At 38.8% G+C, this 16,362-nt stretch overlaps 1 protein-coding gene across 1 annotated transcript in view; it reads left to right on the forward strand.

Annotated features, from left to right (window-relative positions):
• Positions 1-16,362, forward strand: part of TPK1 (thiamin pyrophosphokinase 1) — a 141,358-nt gene that overhangs the window by 14,797 nt on the left and 110,199 nt on the right. Inside the window, exon 2 of the mRNA XM_065753069.1 lies at positions 7,457-7,552. Within this exon, the coding sequence (XP_065609141.1) occupies positions 7,478-7,552 (75 nt within the window). The 5' untranslated portion in view covers positions 7,457-7,477. The remainder of the gene's footprint in view (positions 1-7,456; positions 7,553-16,362) is intronic.

The following is a 16,362-nucleotide window of genomic DNA, read 5'->3' on the forward strand; positions in this document are numbered from 1 at the left end:
GTTATACAACCTGTTGCAATACAGGATGATTTCAATTAATTTTCTTTCGACTTAGGGAAATGTGTTTCTACTGGTCCATGTGAAGACCATTTGCAAAATCTATTCAGTCTTTATAATTCTTGGACTCATCAATGATCATTTCAGTGTTGTTGCTAAATAAGTAGGAATTTGCCCTTCATAGAGAAGCAGAAATGTAGCTGGAAAGCAGTTTGCAAAACTAAAGGAAGAGAAGGAGGGGTTGTGCATGCCATTTGAAATACTGGGTACAGAAGCTGACCCATGAAATTGAGGTATGGATACATAGCAGTTAGCGTTCTTCTGATCTATATGAGATGATCCTGAAACAGTAAGAAACTCTAAGGAATAATCTTCCACTATGCAAAGTTATTTTCTGCTGCTTGGCTGAGGCTGAGAGAGATTTTAGAAACTGTAAGACAAAACAATACAACTTTTAAAAATTGGTGCTATCTAACAATCTAACAACATACCAGGCTCAAGTAGAAGTTACACATTAAAGGCAGGAAGCTGTTCATAAATGAAAACTAACAACTTACTGGAAGTAGTCAGTGACTTTCCCAAAGGTTTCAGTCTTGGGACTAGACTTGCTATTTTCATTAACATCTCAGTATCAAAGGAATAATGTGCTGATGAGTTGTATTGATGGCAAAAATTTTGGAGTTCTATCCTTACATAGGACAGTATTTTTCTTTTCAATCTGCTGTCTCTAGGGATTTAAAAAATTTGAATCCTTTTGTACTCTTTTTGTATATGTAGGCAGAGTTGTGTAAATAAGCACTGATTTGTGAGCTTTTTGCACATTTGGGGCCTGATCCTGATCAGTTCCATCCAGTGATTGATGTCTGAGATACAGGTCCCCTCACTCAGTCCAAGGTCTTTTCAAATCAATTATATATCTCTGAAAACTAGGGAAATACTGACTGATAGTAGTAGATAAGGAGTAAAATCTGACCATAAATCTGAGATCACAAGATAGAGATTAGCTGCTCTGGCTTTGTATATGCTGAGAGGTCCCTTGGTCCCCTGTTTGACAAAGTAGATAGTGTTCAGTATGGCTAAAATTTGCCAAAATTTTTTTCAAAAACCTTGAAGACACCTCAGCAAGAAGCCTTACTGTTTTCTCTTTCTTTGTCTAACCTTGATGTTAGGTGAGGACTGGAAATCAGTAGTAGTATAGTAGTAGTATATATGGAAATCTAGTAGTGAGGACTGGAAATCAGTCTGGAATCTGAAGTTAATTCACACACAATGCTTACTAATTAACTTGAGTCCCTTAGAATGTCTGTCAGCCCACAAGGTGTTAACCTGTAGCTCTTTTAATTGAGAGGGGGAAAGAAAAAAAGGTTACTGTGCATTTGGTGTTGTGTGATTTGGAATTCAGGAAGCCTCTATCACCTCATAAAAGATAGCTCAAATAGCTGCAAGGAATGCTGCATTCCCCACTCCAGCTCTGTGGTTGAGGCAGCTTTTCTGCTTTGTTGCATGCAAGTGCTTTGTTTATTTGCACTGTCATTTGTATGGAGTGCCAAAGATAATGTTAGTTTTAATGTGTGCTTAGTCATAGCTACAGAATTTTAGAAGTAATAGAGTTCTGAGTTTTGGTTCAAAGTCAGCCTTCAAGTCAGCACAAAGGTTCTCATTGATGAGTCTGGGTATGGTTTCTGCTGCCTACAGCTGATGGAATGTTCTTCCCTTCTGTCAGAGGCTGGTGCTGTTCCAACATTCTGGTTCCCCTTACATGAGCTGCATCCTGTCTTCATAACATAAATGCACACAGCTAGAGCTGCAGTTGCTGTTTACACTTAACTTTCCAAGGTATAAAAGGTACCATACTCAACCTTATCAATAGGATAGTGCCCAAAGGGCCTAATCAGTGCAGTTGACAGAATCTTTTCTCAGCAGTGATCATAGAATCAGTCTGACTGTCAATTATAAAACTCCTTTCTCTGGATCTTTGTTTTTCAGACAAGGAAGAATATGTGAGGGAAAATTTGAAGAAGACCTGAAGATAACAGATATTGTCACTGCTGTGCTGTACTCAGTTGTAGACATCAGATAGGATAAATTGTGTATCTGGGTTGCACAGAGATATACAAATGCAGGTCTACTGTTTTTATATGCCAGAAATGGATATGGAAAGGCAGGGGCTGCATGTATGAGACTGCATCTTCTGATAGGCCCTTCTACTTCAAATTTTTACCATAACACTCTTACCTTTTTGCTTGATTATTCAAAAATTTTAAAAGGTGTTAGTGGTTTTCTGATAAAGGCATTGTGGTTATATACGTTTCATTGCAGTTCTTGGTCTGTGGGTAGTAAATTCCTAAGATGTTTGCTTTTATTCATTATGCTTAATAAATCAGAATTTACTGCAGTACAGGTAATCACTTGAAGTGTACCCAGCAACTGGAATATAAACAGTGCTCTTGGATCTTCTTTTTGTTTGTATTTTTCCTTTAAGAAAGATTTTTTTGGGAGTTTCACTCCTGTAATTGTCATCTTCAGTTTTCTTACACTTCATTTTGTTAGAAGTCTCAAATAAGGCATGTTTGCTATCTTTGGTGTTATTTAAATACCAGATAAATTGATTCTAATATTGTTAATTTCAATCAACTGCCAGGATTTCATAATCCGTTGAGTTTTCTTTTGAAAGGGGGCAACCTAATTAATACAGAAGAACACTTTTGTTTTCGCTATCTCCACATCAAATACATGCTATGAAAAAGCTGCCCTCCGGCAGAAGCCACATGCTGCCTCATTAAAAACTAAAACAGGAAACATTTTATTTACTCTGTAAAAGACCACATCAAAATAGATAAAGAGGAAGGAAGAGGAGGCTGCAGCTGTTGCAGTCTAACTTTCAACTACAAAGCTCTATTTTTAACACTTGTCAAATTTGACAAGTTCATGTAGCTTTTGTTTTGCAGAGGTGTGCAGATGTTTACATACACTGGTTTTGTTTCATGCCATCAGACAATACTTGCTGATTAAAACAAGTAGTGTTGTGTAGAGTTAGAAATAATGGTCAAAACTGGACGTTCTTTGCATTTCAGTAATGAGATTTTCATTTGCGTGCAGATCTCCGTTACTTGGCTTCCAGTGCATTCACATCATCATGATTAACAAATTCCTTTAGTTAATCAGAGTGTCAGCACCACTTAATGTGCAGTTGGATGAGTCAAATGGTCAGCCACATCAGAACGAAGGGCCAAGCAATCTGTACAGTATTAGTTTTGCACTGATGCCAAGCATTCAGCCAAATTTGAGTCCAAGAACTGAAAGAAAATACATTTCAGTTTATTACATATTTTTGGCTATTTAAATATCTGATGTCATTTTCAATTACATTTTATTTGTTGTATTCTTTATTACATGAATCAAAAGGCAACTTATATAACTAACTGAGCGAAAGATTAATGAGGTTGTGTGCAAATGGACATTTACAAACTGCAGTCTTCAAATGCATAACATGCTGTCATGCAACCTATTCCTAAAAATGGGAGAAGGACTGAGATATTCAAACTGACATTTCACAGACTGTCTGGTTTGTGTCTGAAATACAGGGTTCAATAATCCTATTATGTGCGTCTGGCACATTCCACCTCCTTTAGCAATGGGCCTCCTGTAACTGCTACAATGAGGCAGAACAGCTAAGATTTAATATTGTGTGCAGCATCCTATCACTCAGCAAAGTTGTATTGTCATCAAATACAATCTATTCTTTTCTTTCCTGCTGTGTGGTATTGATTTTTCTAACCTTTCTTAATGTTACTTGTGCTTGGCTTTTTAACTTTCTTACCAAAGGTTAATGTTATTAAGTTGAGCAGATATCTATAAAACTACAAGCATTATTGCCTATCTTGCAATTGCTGTGGTGTCCTTTCATAAAACTCTGGCTACAGCAGAGTTCTGCCATGAAGATTTTTGTCATTTGTGAGTAATATGGTGAAGGTTACCAAGAACTGTACCTGAACTGTCATTCAGTCCTATGGTGAAAAGCACTAGGTTTGGTAGTCCATAGCAACAGATTTATCTAAAACTCTTACCCTCTGTGAGCATGAGCTGCACAGTCATCCACTCCAGGAAGGTCAGGAATAGGACACAGGAGGATCTGAGTGCTGCTTCTCTCCTCCTCCCTTTTAGTTCTGACTGTGCCTGTCTCTTCACTGTTGTGGCAAAAGGAGCAGATCTAAAACCTCTGTCCTTTCCAAAGCTGGATGTCCATTTGATGTAAAAAGAGAATGAAGAGTTACAGTTTGATCTGACAGAACTGTGGCTTTACTGGTGGCACTCTGACAACATTTTTTCAGTATGTGCTGCAATGAAGGGACAGGAACCCAGCTTGATGCAAGCTAATGTTCATTTATTAAGCAACAACTCAAACCTTATATACACAGAAAGGCTACGTGTGTTAAGATCTGATTGGGAGAAGGTTACACTCCTTAAGGTAAAAACATTTTAACAGTACAAGGCACTCTTAATCATCTGAATAAAACAGTTCCCAATCGCTTCCCGTTGCTATATCCTGTTTGTCCAGTTTCTTTACATTTCTTGAACGTGGTTATCTTGATCTTGTCAGCCTATCTTTACACAGCCTGCATCCAAGGCTTGTGGTCAAATTCTTGCATAGCCAGCAGCTCTGTCTGGCTCGCAGTCTACCTGTCACTGACTTTGTCTTCATCTAATCAAAAGCTGGTTGTGCAAGTCTGTTATAGTTTCCCACATGTTGTTACTTATTGCTACTATCACTGCCAATAATAAATGCACCTGAGAGCACCCTCCCCTTCATTACAGACCCCACACCTTGTGACCCTTCGCCCCTGCCAGTGGTGTATTGTGGCCATTCCTTGCCAGGAGTGAAGATGCAGCAACTCTTATACTTTTTAACACTTGCACTGTGTACAGGTCCCAACTGTGTTTCTTAGCCTCTCCATGGCAGCAGCAGCACTGCCTCTGCAAAGGGAACCTCTGATTACATATACTCGTGCATCTGTGGCATGCTACACCTCATCAGGAATGTTACTACTGCTTGAAAAGGCATTTGGAGCAATAAAGTGTACCAGGAAGGTTTCAGTTTCACTTTTGACAGTTTTTCCACAGGAGGAAGGGTTATAATAAAAAGCGTGCTATTATCACCAGTTTGTTCTTCTCTCTTCATCCAGATCCCCTACTGCACAACAGCTTTGATTATTTTTATATGCATTCTGATACGTCAGGTAAGCATTTCAGGGATAGTATATATATTTCTACTGGAGACTCATTGTTTTGTTGCATGCAATCCTCTAAACACTGTTTGTGCACTGATCTGGGAAATTTTATCTTCTATACCTTTATTTTTACCACTTAGATAAAGGCAACATGAAAGTTCTGAGTTTTTTGTGTTTGTTTGTTTTTTTTCTTGTGAAACAAAACAATGTATTTTATATACAGGAACACATACAAAGATTCAGTATTCTGAGTGTTTATCTCTTGTCAGTTATTGTGGTATACAGCAGAAACATAAAATCTGTCAAATGAAGAAAAAACTAGGAGTCCTATAAAGCAACCTTGAAGAGGTAGGAGAGGGAACCTCTAAATCTAGCATATATGGTTCTTATTGAAATTTACAATGGTATAGGACTATTTTGAATCTTTGAAATCTCTTTGAATAGTGACTTTATGTGGCAGGTAAGTTTCACTTTTCCTTACTTGGTTCTTTATCAGAGGATTAGGAATTGTTTTAGCACTCAAGAACTTTGACTACCCACCCTTCTCCACTTTTACATGTTCTCATCCATATTCATGAAGTCTTTTGAAGATAACTTCCTGGTCCAGGTATTAGATGTACCAACCCGAGGTAAACTCTGATGCTCAGCAGTGCAGAGGAAAGTGTCAGAGAGATTAAGATTGGAGGCAGCCTGGTCTGTAGTGACCATGCCCTGGTGGAGTTTGTGATTTTGTGGAATACAGGCCTGGCAAAAAGTCAGGACACTGAACTTCCAGCAAGCAGACTTCTGGCTGCTGAAGGAACTGCTGGATGGAATCTCCCAGGAAACTGTCCTTAAGGGCATAGGAACAGAACTGGTTGGCTGGTCACAGCCAAAGTGTTGTGATCAATGCTTCTATATCTGAGTGGAGGCTGGTCACAAGTGGTCCCCCAAGAGTCAGTCTTGGGACCAGTGCTTTTCAACATCTTCATCAATGACAGAGACGATGGAATCGAGTGCATTCAGAGCAAGTTTGCTGACAACATCAAGCTAAGCAGCGCAGTTGATATTTTGGAGGGAAGCCATCCAGAGGTACATGGACAGGCTGGAGAAGTGGGCCTAATGAGGTTTCACAAGGCCAAGTGCAAAGTGTTTCACTTGGGCCAGGGCAATCATACAGACTGGGGAAAGAGCTCCTGGAGGACTCCTTCTCCCTGCAGAGAAGGACTTGGAGGTCCTAGTGCGCGAGAAGGTGGACATGTGCCAGCAGTGTGCACTTGCAGCCCAGAAGGCCAACTATATACTGGGCTGCATTAAAAAAGGGGTGGACATCAGGGAGAGGGAGGTGATTGTCCCCCTCTATTCAGCTCTTGAGAGGCCCCATCTGGAGTACTGCATCTAGGCCTGGAGCCTCCAGCAGAAGAAAGACACAGAGCTCTTGCAATGGGTCCAGAGGAGGGTCACTAAGATGATCAGAGGGCTGGAGCATCTCTCCTACAAAAAAAAAAAAGTTGAGGAAACTGGTCTTATATATCTTGGAGAAGAGGAGGCTCTAGGGAGACCTCACTGTGGTGTTCCAGTACTTGAACGGAGCATATCAAAAGGAAGGGGAATAATTGTTTAAATGAGTTTATATTGACAGGACGAGGGAGAATGGTTTTAAGCTAAGACAAGGGAGATTTAGTCTAGTTAAGAAATTTTTCACTCAGAGGGTGGTGATGCACTGGAACAGGTTGCCCAGAGAGGTAAAGTTGCTAACTATGGGTAAAAGGTTAAAAGAAATATATTATTTGCAATTTGAAATTATATTGGTGAATTTGATGACTCTATTTAAAGGAGCTAAACATTGATCTTTAAGGAGAAAATTGACTTATCTCTACTGTATTTCAGACCATAATAGCATTCAAAATGAAGCTTACATTATGGCAAGCTGAAGTTATGGAAAATAGTTTTATGTATTTTGATATATTGGCTAAACACAGTTCTGTAACAGTGAAAAATACACAGCCTTGCTTTACATTTTGATAAAGGAATTTGAGAATATCTTTCAAGATTTCTGAAAAAATATTTTTTTTGTATATTAATGAATCCATTTTATGTTGACATAAATACATTGCCTTTGAATTTTCAAATGGAATGTACAGAATTACAATTAAACTCAGTTTATTTCAGCAGAGAGAGCATTAGTTCTCAAAAGTGAAAGTTGTAGTAAATTTAATAGTTTTATCTCTGTTTTTCTTTTTATTCACTAGGGATGTGAGTTAATTGAGACCATGGATCAAGATTTCACAGATTTCACCAAGTGCCTTCAGATACTCCAGAAAAAGATAGAAGAGAAAGGCCTCCAGGTAAGGACATGTCTTTGTTTCTTCTTGTTACTATCTACTCTTCCTCTCAGCATACTTAGATTTTTCTTTTAAGTTTGCACTGAAATGAAGCAACATTTTACGTAGCCATTCTGAGGTTTTGCTGTGTTTTCTGAAGACTCTGATTGTTCTGTTGAATAGAATCACTGAGTGTGTCAATGCAGAGGTGCTGGTTTTCCTAAAAGGTTGCTTCTGTTGATATCTGTTAATGAACAACTCAAAATGCAGAAGAGCTGATGTGGCTTGTGTTCAAAGTGAGAGCCCTACTTTAGCATGTCAGTATGTTTTCAATCATTGGCATTCTGAGTCATGATGTTCATATCTCCTTGTTCTCTATTCCCAAAGATTAAATGGGACGGAGAACCTTATTCTGTCAGCATTACATATGGTGAACATTACCTCCTTCTGCAAAAGGTTCCCTTGAAATCCAAGAGAACCAGATAAAGCAGTGCACTAAACTTAAAATGAGCCGTATGAGTTGTCAGCTGCTTCTTTCACTGGAAATGCAAGAGAGGCACCACTTCCCCTCCCCTTCCATAGTTTGGTTTCAGAAGCTCTTCTGTTTCAGTTCTCGGAGATGCAAAGTTACAGTTTTTCAGGAATTTCCAACAGGATGATCTGATAACAGGCATGCTCTTGGAACTGCTGCCTCTTTCTCCTCATGGAGCATTCCTTCTTAAGGGCTGAGCTCTTTTTCCCCCTCTCTCAATAGGAGAAGCAGCTGTCATGATTTTATAGTGGATAATCAGTATGTAGTTAATAAAAACAGTGGGAACATGACAGCTACAGATGTTTTATTACAGAATAAGTAGCCTATTTGTAAAGTTTAAATTCTTTGAATACTCTGCTAGGGATAATTCTATTAAATTAGCTAAAGGATATTGTACTGTAATCCCTTGTGATGTTTTGTCAAGTTTAAGTCAGAATATAATGTCTGTAATTGTGTAGATTTCATGCCAAAACACTAAAGCTATGACTTCTTATATTTTCATGCTGTTAATGCTTAAGATATAGCTGAGATCTGCTTTAAATGCAGTCTGAGCTTTTCAGAGGTACGAGAAGTAACACAGACATGTTAAGTATCAAGGTCCTTAAATGCTAGCTGCTTCTTTCTTGCAGTTCCTGTTCTGTAGTATATAAGAATATGCCATCAGCTATTTCAAACACACCAGATAAAGCATATGTATATATATTTTGACCCTTCTATATTTTCTGACATTAATTTTAAGAAGACATTAATTCAGCTTAAGCAAATAATAAGTACATTGCACAATAATAATGCACAGTTTAAGCAAATAGAACACAAATCTGTATCACAACTTATAAAGTAATAGGTTCAAATCTGCCCTTTGTTCAGAAGTGGTAGGCATACTTCATTAATAGGAAGACTGGTGATGTTTTTGGATGTCCTCATGACACAGAGCTTAGTTTGATGGCTGGTTCCTCAATAATACAGAGATTCTAAGCAGTCGCAACATTTATTGGCCTCAGTCAACCAGTTGGCTTCTCTGAAACAATAGCTATTATAAGTACCTAAAATTGCACTTAATTTAGGAATCTTTATGGGAAGTATTTTGGCATAAAAAATGACAGGTAGCAAAGAAGACACACTGTTGAAGTCACAGATCTAAAACCTTTGTGGAGAATACAAATTTCTTAGAGAGAAAGCTGACATTGAATTCTGTGGTTATTCAGGAAGTTGATATAGCAGGGAAGAAAGTTCAGGGTCTAGAAGTGGAGAGAGGAGTTCTTTGCCTACATTTCCATTTATGGCTTGAAATGCAAACTTATATGTTATGATGTGGATTTTTTTTTCTTCTTCAGGAAAAATTATCATAAAAGCTTTTAGCTTAGAATATTGTCAAAGTGGAACATGTTTTCCTGGTTCCAAGTGAACAAAGTTATATTTCTGCAGCTTTGACTTTTACCTACTATCTTATTCAGAGACACTACAGGCCTGTTTCCAATTGCTGATAGTTGAAATTACTAGACAAGGAAACTATCAGTGCATTCTGTGGATCCATAAACCAGTGACTTATTTTCTCTGAACTCAGTCTCTTATTTTCTCTGAAGATATTAAAAATTTATTTTATTGAAAATTGTTTTTTAGTGGTTTAATATGATTATAATTCAATTGATTGAAGCATCAGTGTCAATATGAAAAAAAGAAAAAAATCTTTCTCCAAATGCTATTTAGGATGAGTAGCTAAGAGTAAACCTGTTCGTATTTAGTGGCATTGTTGGGTTTTTCTTCTTAATGCCTCACTGGAGGAGAATAGAAAATGCAAATGATATATATTTTAAGGGAAGTTAAATACATTTATAAAAGGCTTATGTGCTGTCAACTGCTGTATCAAAAGATTTTAATACGTTATTAATAGTAAAATCCTCTTCATAAACCTCTCTTGTGAGAAACAGCTGGGTCTGAAGATCCTATTAATTTGCACTTCTAACATCTGTAATTTCTTAATAACTTTCAGCTGGGGTAAATCTGTCATGTAGAACACAAAGACCTATCCTTGAGCACTGACCATTTCAACTCTAAGGTCCAAATCCACTTTCTAGAAAGGCATCATCTAACCCTTTCTACCTACTGCTGAAATATTTTAAGGCTCCATATTGTGAAGGTATGGCAGGGTTCATTTCCTGCAGTTAGGGATATCAGAAACACCTTAATCCTAGGGAACAGTTAGATCAGGCTGTCTGTATGTTCAGCTATAGCTGTGGACATGAAGAGACACTGAATATCTTAGGCATTTGTGTTAAAGAATGATGTGTAAAATGGACGTTAGCAGGAACACACTACATCATACGTACTGTGAATGTTCTTTACACAATTTTTGTACTCTCTGCTGGGCTAGTATTTGATCTGCGAAGATAAAGCAGAGTGAGATGTATATAGAATGCACTGATTTCTATTTGTTGAAAACAAAGATAAACCCCAATTAAAATTTTGGTGACAGGAAGAGCAAAAGAGGAAACTACAGTTTATTGGGGCGATTCAGGGGATGGAAAGGTCCGAGATATTCTCATTAGTAGCACTATGGTATCTTTGTAGCACAGCAACCCTGTTGAGATCAGTTGTTCAGTGCTGTTCTTTTCTTAATTAGTTATGTTTTAATTTGGCTTTGTCACAGTAAAAGGGGAGGCCTGGGTAGTAGTTTTTTCAGCTTGCTTAAGAAACCCATTGAAATTCCCTTTTAAATGACTGAAACACTGACAAATTAGATCTTGATATTTATGCAAATGAAATGTGAGCATAAAATGTTTACAGCTTCAAAAACACTTTCAGTGAAAAGAAATCCCTCTTCATTTCTTTTTGAGTGCATGGCTGTGTTTGTCTAAAAGACTGTACAAAGTAAACAGGATCTGTAATGTATGTAAGATGACTTTATTCAGACTATGTTTAGCTTACATGCTATAAATCCTGAACCTGCTGTGAAGAGGAAAATTGGTGTCCAACATCCTAACCTACTTCCTTCCTTCAGTTTAAGAATATCTCTGACCTCTTTGAAACAAATACATAAATTTAAGACTTCAGCTGAAAACTTGGGATTATGCTCTGGATTTCTTTGAAATAAAGACTGACAATCAGATATAAGTGAAATGTGTAATAACAAGCTCACGAAGAACAGATTCCCTAGGAGTAAATAGGATCATTTTTCTTCCTCTCTTGAGTTGTTTATTGATGGGAGGTTTTAGTTAGTTTGTTTTTCGTTTTCTACTTCTGGATACAAAGAGATTAGAAACACGGTATGTACCGAAACACAGCTTTTGGAACTAAAAATATGTGACTATGGGATAATTTAAAGAGATTTTTTAGACTCTTTCAGCATAATTTTTTGAGGGTCACTTTCATTGCTGCTAAAATCCAGGGCTCACTTTCTTAGGGGTGATAGCTTACAGTGATGAATTTTACTTTTCCATAGGGGTTACACCACATTGTCACAGTATCACAATGACTGAGCTGTAAAAGCAGTGAGGTGCTAAATCAAGCTTGCTTGGTACTTCTGAGTGTCTTTCCTTACTGTTTTGAAAGAAGAGTGTATAATGTTTGTGGAAGACCCATGATTGATGGTCTTGAAATCCTTGTTTCTGCACACAATAAGTATGTCAGGGTCAAAACCAGAACAGGTTCTCCTCCAAAGTCTCAGTGAACAGGTTGATCTCGAGGCTTTAGCGCACTTTTGCCTGCATATAACAGCTTGGAAAGGTGTGTAGTAGAAATGAACCCTTCACACAGAAAGTTTAAGGTAGTGAGGAGTTCTGATGACACCAGTCTTATCTGCAGTATGAACTGTAAAGCTTCACTCCAAATGAGCAGGAATAAGTGTTGTTTCTGCTGTCCAAGGATATCTTCAGGTCAATGAGGAAGATTCTCTTCCTTGATTCCTTTTTCTCTCTTTCTATTGTTCAAACAGTCCTTTATACTGTCCTGTCAGGCTTGGGTTCCTTGGTGTTGGCTCATGTTTGTATGTGCATCCCTTACAGTATCAAATTGAATAATAAATACAGTATTCACACCACTATTTAATTGTTAACTTTTCATCATAAAATATGCTTCAATATATGCATATTGCTACAATAAATTTATTCTCTTTCATTTTCCTCCATTATTTTATATTAAAGCAATAGACTTTTGAATGCTAGGAAATGAAGTAAGATCATGAAGGTGACAAGATACCAATGAAGTGTGAAGGTGATAAGAAGTGGTGTTCAAATCAAATGCAATATCTGATCTGTAATTGGCATAGAAATACATTGGATAATAGCAGTGAATGGTGTTCTTGGTCTCAGAGGGAGGAAGGTTTATTTATGGCTCCAGAGCTTTCACAACATGTTGTTCTTGCCTTCCCTCTTTCCTTTAGGATGGTCTTTCTTGCTGGCTGTTCCAGTGCCACCAGTTGCTGTCAGGCAGTGGTTCCCTCTCAGGTAACTGATCCTCTGAGACTCAGGCACAGTTGTTTGAAAATTGTATGCCTAAAACTGAGGTTGAATGTAAGAAGATCCCTTAAGGTGTCTGTACCCTGGGGAGAGAGTTCTTATCAGAGATAAGGAGCATGGTTTCAAAAAAGAGTGGGCATCCTCTGCTATCGATTTGAGCCTTTGAGACTTGGCATGTTACAAAGCTGGATATGAAGCTCTTTTTACCTGCCTCAGGCAGTTCCCAGCTTCCTCTGTACTTTCACACTTCTCCTTAAATAACTTGTCCATCACTTTTATAAGTAAAATCTTCTCTATTTAATTCACCCATACCAGAAAGAGAGATGTCTGCTGGGCCAGTTTTCCATGTAGAAAGAGTATTTAGCAAGATAGCAGACAGTTTATAGCAAACTGTGCATTTCTGTGGTCTAAGTGGCAATGGAACCAGGGAGCTGAGCAGGCTCACCCTGATTTGGTGGCAGCCTCAGCAACTTCAAGGTTACAGCCTGCTCTAAAGTACACGCTAGGGGAGAAGAAAGAAGTATCCAGATTGCCATGTGCAAAGTCTTTCTTTATGCTTCCCTTCTCCTTTAACAGCCCTTCTGCAGCTCCTAAAACCATTTCAGGAGATGTTGATGTATAAATTTAATTTGAAGATGACTGAATTCCACCATTAGAACTTCAACTCTTTATGAATTAAAGCTTGATTGCACTTAAAAATGCTGTAGAATGAATTTAAATCAGGTTTTATTAAAGTCTAAGAGAATAATGTCCACTTAACACTGTTCATGCAAGGATCTAAGCTATTCTTTGTATGTATTTAGGATTTTATACCTTTTCTCAGGAAATGAATAGCACTATGTGAAAACAAATTGACTGGTGACAGGACATTTAAGTGAATTACGAACATTTCAATTGAAGTGCAGTGTTAGTCACGTGCTACCTGCTAAGCTGATTAGCAGGAGCTGGGTATAATTCTCTAGCCACATACTGGAAAAATGAACGGCCTTTCCTCTGTAGTAGGCAAATATATAAATGCCCTGTGCTTTGGTTTTCACTTTATCTTATACTCTGGGATGACCAGGATTCATGCATGTGCATTCACGGTCCATCCAATTTCCTTAGTGCTTGGTGGAGTGAGAGAAGGGAAGAAGCTGATTGTCTTCTTAGCTTGTAGATTTGCTTTTTTCATTTGTTTGTTTGTTTTGAATGGAGGTGATAGCCTTAGGATGAAAAATCTGTTGAGATTTTGCTGCAGTAAGCCTCTTTGTCTGTTTGTTAAAAAAACAAAGTGCGTATCCTAAACCTTCCAGCAGAGACTTTATGTCCCACAGTGTCTGAATGTCCATCACTGCCTCCACAACTCTGCAGTGAAAGTCAGACTGTCTGCTGCTACCCAACTACAGAATTCAGCTTTTCTCTCTTTCCATTCTTGGGATACTCTGGGGTACTCTAGCTTCTTTTTTCCCATACCTGCCACAGATGTATTTTTCAGTTTCACAGGAACATACAAACCTGGAATAATAGTTATGTTTCCTTTTTTAGTATCTTTTTTAGCTTTCTCCAAACATGCCACAGTGCCAAACCTCAGTTTTGCCAGTGTGTTTGTACAAGCATGTCGGGCCTCATAATATGCATCCCAGGGTCCTGGAGGAGTTGGCTGATGTACTTAGCAAGCCACTCTCTATCATATTTGAAAAATTGTGGCTGTCAGATGAAGTTTGTCAGGTGACTAGAAAAAGGGAAACATCACTCCTGTTTTTAAAGGAGAAAGGAGGAACCAGGGAACTACAGGCTGGTGACCCTCACATCTGTGCCTGGGAAAATCATGAAATGTATTCTCTTGGAAGCTGTATTAAGGCACATGGAAGATAAGGAAGTGTTCCGTGACAGCTATTGTTGCTTCACCAAGTACAGATTGTGTCTGACTAATCTTGTGTCTTTGTATGATGAGATTATGGCATCAGTGAACAAAGGAAGAGGAACTGATGTCATCTACCCAGACTTGTGCAAGGCCTTTGACATGGTCCCACATCGTATCCTTATCTCTAAGTTGGAGAGATACAGATTTGAAGGCTGGACTATTTGGTGGATAAACAATTGCTTGAACATTTGCAGCCATAGGGTTACAGTCAACAACTCATGTCCAGATGGAGTCTGGTCTTGAGTGGTGTCCTCCCAGAGATCCATACTGAAGCTGATACTCTTTATCAATGACATGGACAGTGGGCTTGAGTGCACCTTCAGCAAGTTTGTTGACACTAAGCTGAGTGGTACAGTTAATAGAACAGAAGGAAGGAATGTCATCCAGAGGGACCTGGACAGGCTTGAAAAGTGGGCCCACATGAACTAAAAAAGGTTTAACAAGGCCAAGTACATGGTGTTGGACTTGGATGGGTGCAATCACAGTTACATGTACAAACTAGGAAAATAACTCACAGAGAACAGCATTGCAGAGAAGGACCTGGAGGTCCTGGTGGATGAAAAGCTGGACATGAGCCAGCAGCATGTGACTGCAACCCACATACCAACTGCATCTTGGGCTGCGTCAAAAGAGGGTGGTTAGCAGAATGAGAGATTTGATTTTCCCCCTCTTCTATTTAGGGGGTGGTGAGGCACTGAAACAGACTGTACAGGGAAGTTGTGGATGCCCCATCCATGGTGGTGTTCAAGGCCAGGTTGCAAAGGGCACTGGGGAGCCTGATCTGACTGTTGGCAACTCTGCCCATAGCAGAGGGGTTGGAAATAGATGATCTTTAAGGTGCCATCTGTCCCAAGCCATTATTTTCAATAGTACTCTGTGCTACACTGGTTTTATTTTCTTACATTTCCAGCTCCCAAGATCACTGTGCAACTGCTACTGAATAAGGAGTAGGATTTCTGTATCACTTATGTATGGCAAAAGAAGGCAATGAGAGTGCCTTCCAGTAAGATACAAGCGCTATGGAGCAATAGCAGGTAATAAAGACAAAAAAAATTGCCCATCCCACACAACAACCAGTGACAGCTCAAAAGAAGTACAATCTCTATCCAGAGAAATGCTGCTAAATCTTAAACGAGGGGTGAAGAGGCATGGGTCCAGCCTCCATCCCTTCCTGTCACTCAGATGCACTGCTTGCACCTGAGCTCCCTGGGTTAGCTACACTTTCTCACCTGGTACTCAGTTATTGGTTCAGGCTGTGACCTGGCAGTTCCACAACTTACACTTCAGATTATAGAAGTATACATACACATCATCTCCAGTAGCTGTAGATTTAGGCCCTATAAAGCAGGAAACTAAACCAGATGGTGATTATCAATGTAGCTTCTATTCTAAAAGTTTAGAGCTGCAGTGTGTCAGGGTTCTGCATACTACTTACAAAATAGTAGCTTTTTAAATTATAATTACTGAACGTAATTGACCTGCATGGTGAAAGCAATAATAATAATTTACACTCAGTGACTTTTTATCTGAGGAACTGAAGGCTCTTAAATGCTCCCTCTCTACTTGTAAGAAGTAAAGAGTGTACAGAGGCGTGATGGAGTGTTTGAGGCTCAAAAATAAGAGCAGCAGCTGGGTGACTGCATGACCTGAAGCTAAAGTGAGGAGTGCTTCCATCCCCAGCAGCAACAGCTGGGAGATACGGCAGTTATGTGGGGTGCATGTAGTCTCTTCTGAGCAGTAGTGTGTTTAGTCTTGAGGAGAGCCAGGCTGTGTGTGGGTTTGCATGCTAAAATGTTCTGTAGAGGGAGCAAGGATGGCATACAACGTACCAAAGATTTATTTTCTCTGTAGGCTATGAGAATGATGCTGAAGCAGTTTTAAGATCTGGGGATGAAAGATCAAAGGTGTGAAGGGATTTATCTTAGGCTCTATGTAGTCAAGCCAA

This window comes from Cyrtonyx montezumae, unplaced genomic scaffold (genome assembly GCF_038088225.1).
Source record: "Cyrtonyx montezumae isolate F1298 unplaced genomic scaffold, pur_monq_1.0 scaffold_8, whole genome shotgun sequence".
In the NCBI taxonomy this organism is placed as follows: Eukaryota; Metazoa; Chordata; class Aves; order Galliformes; family Odontophoridae; genus Cyrtonyx; species Cyrtonyx montezumae.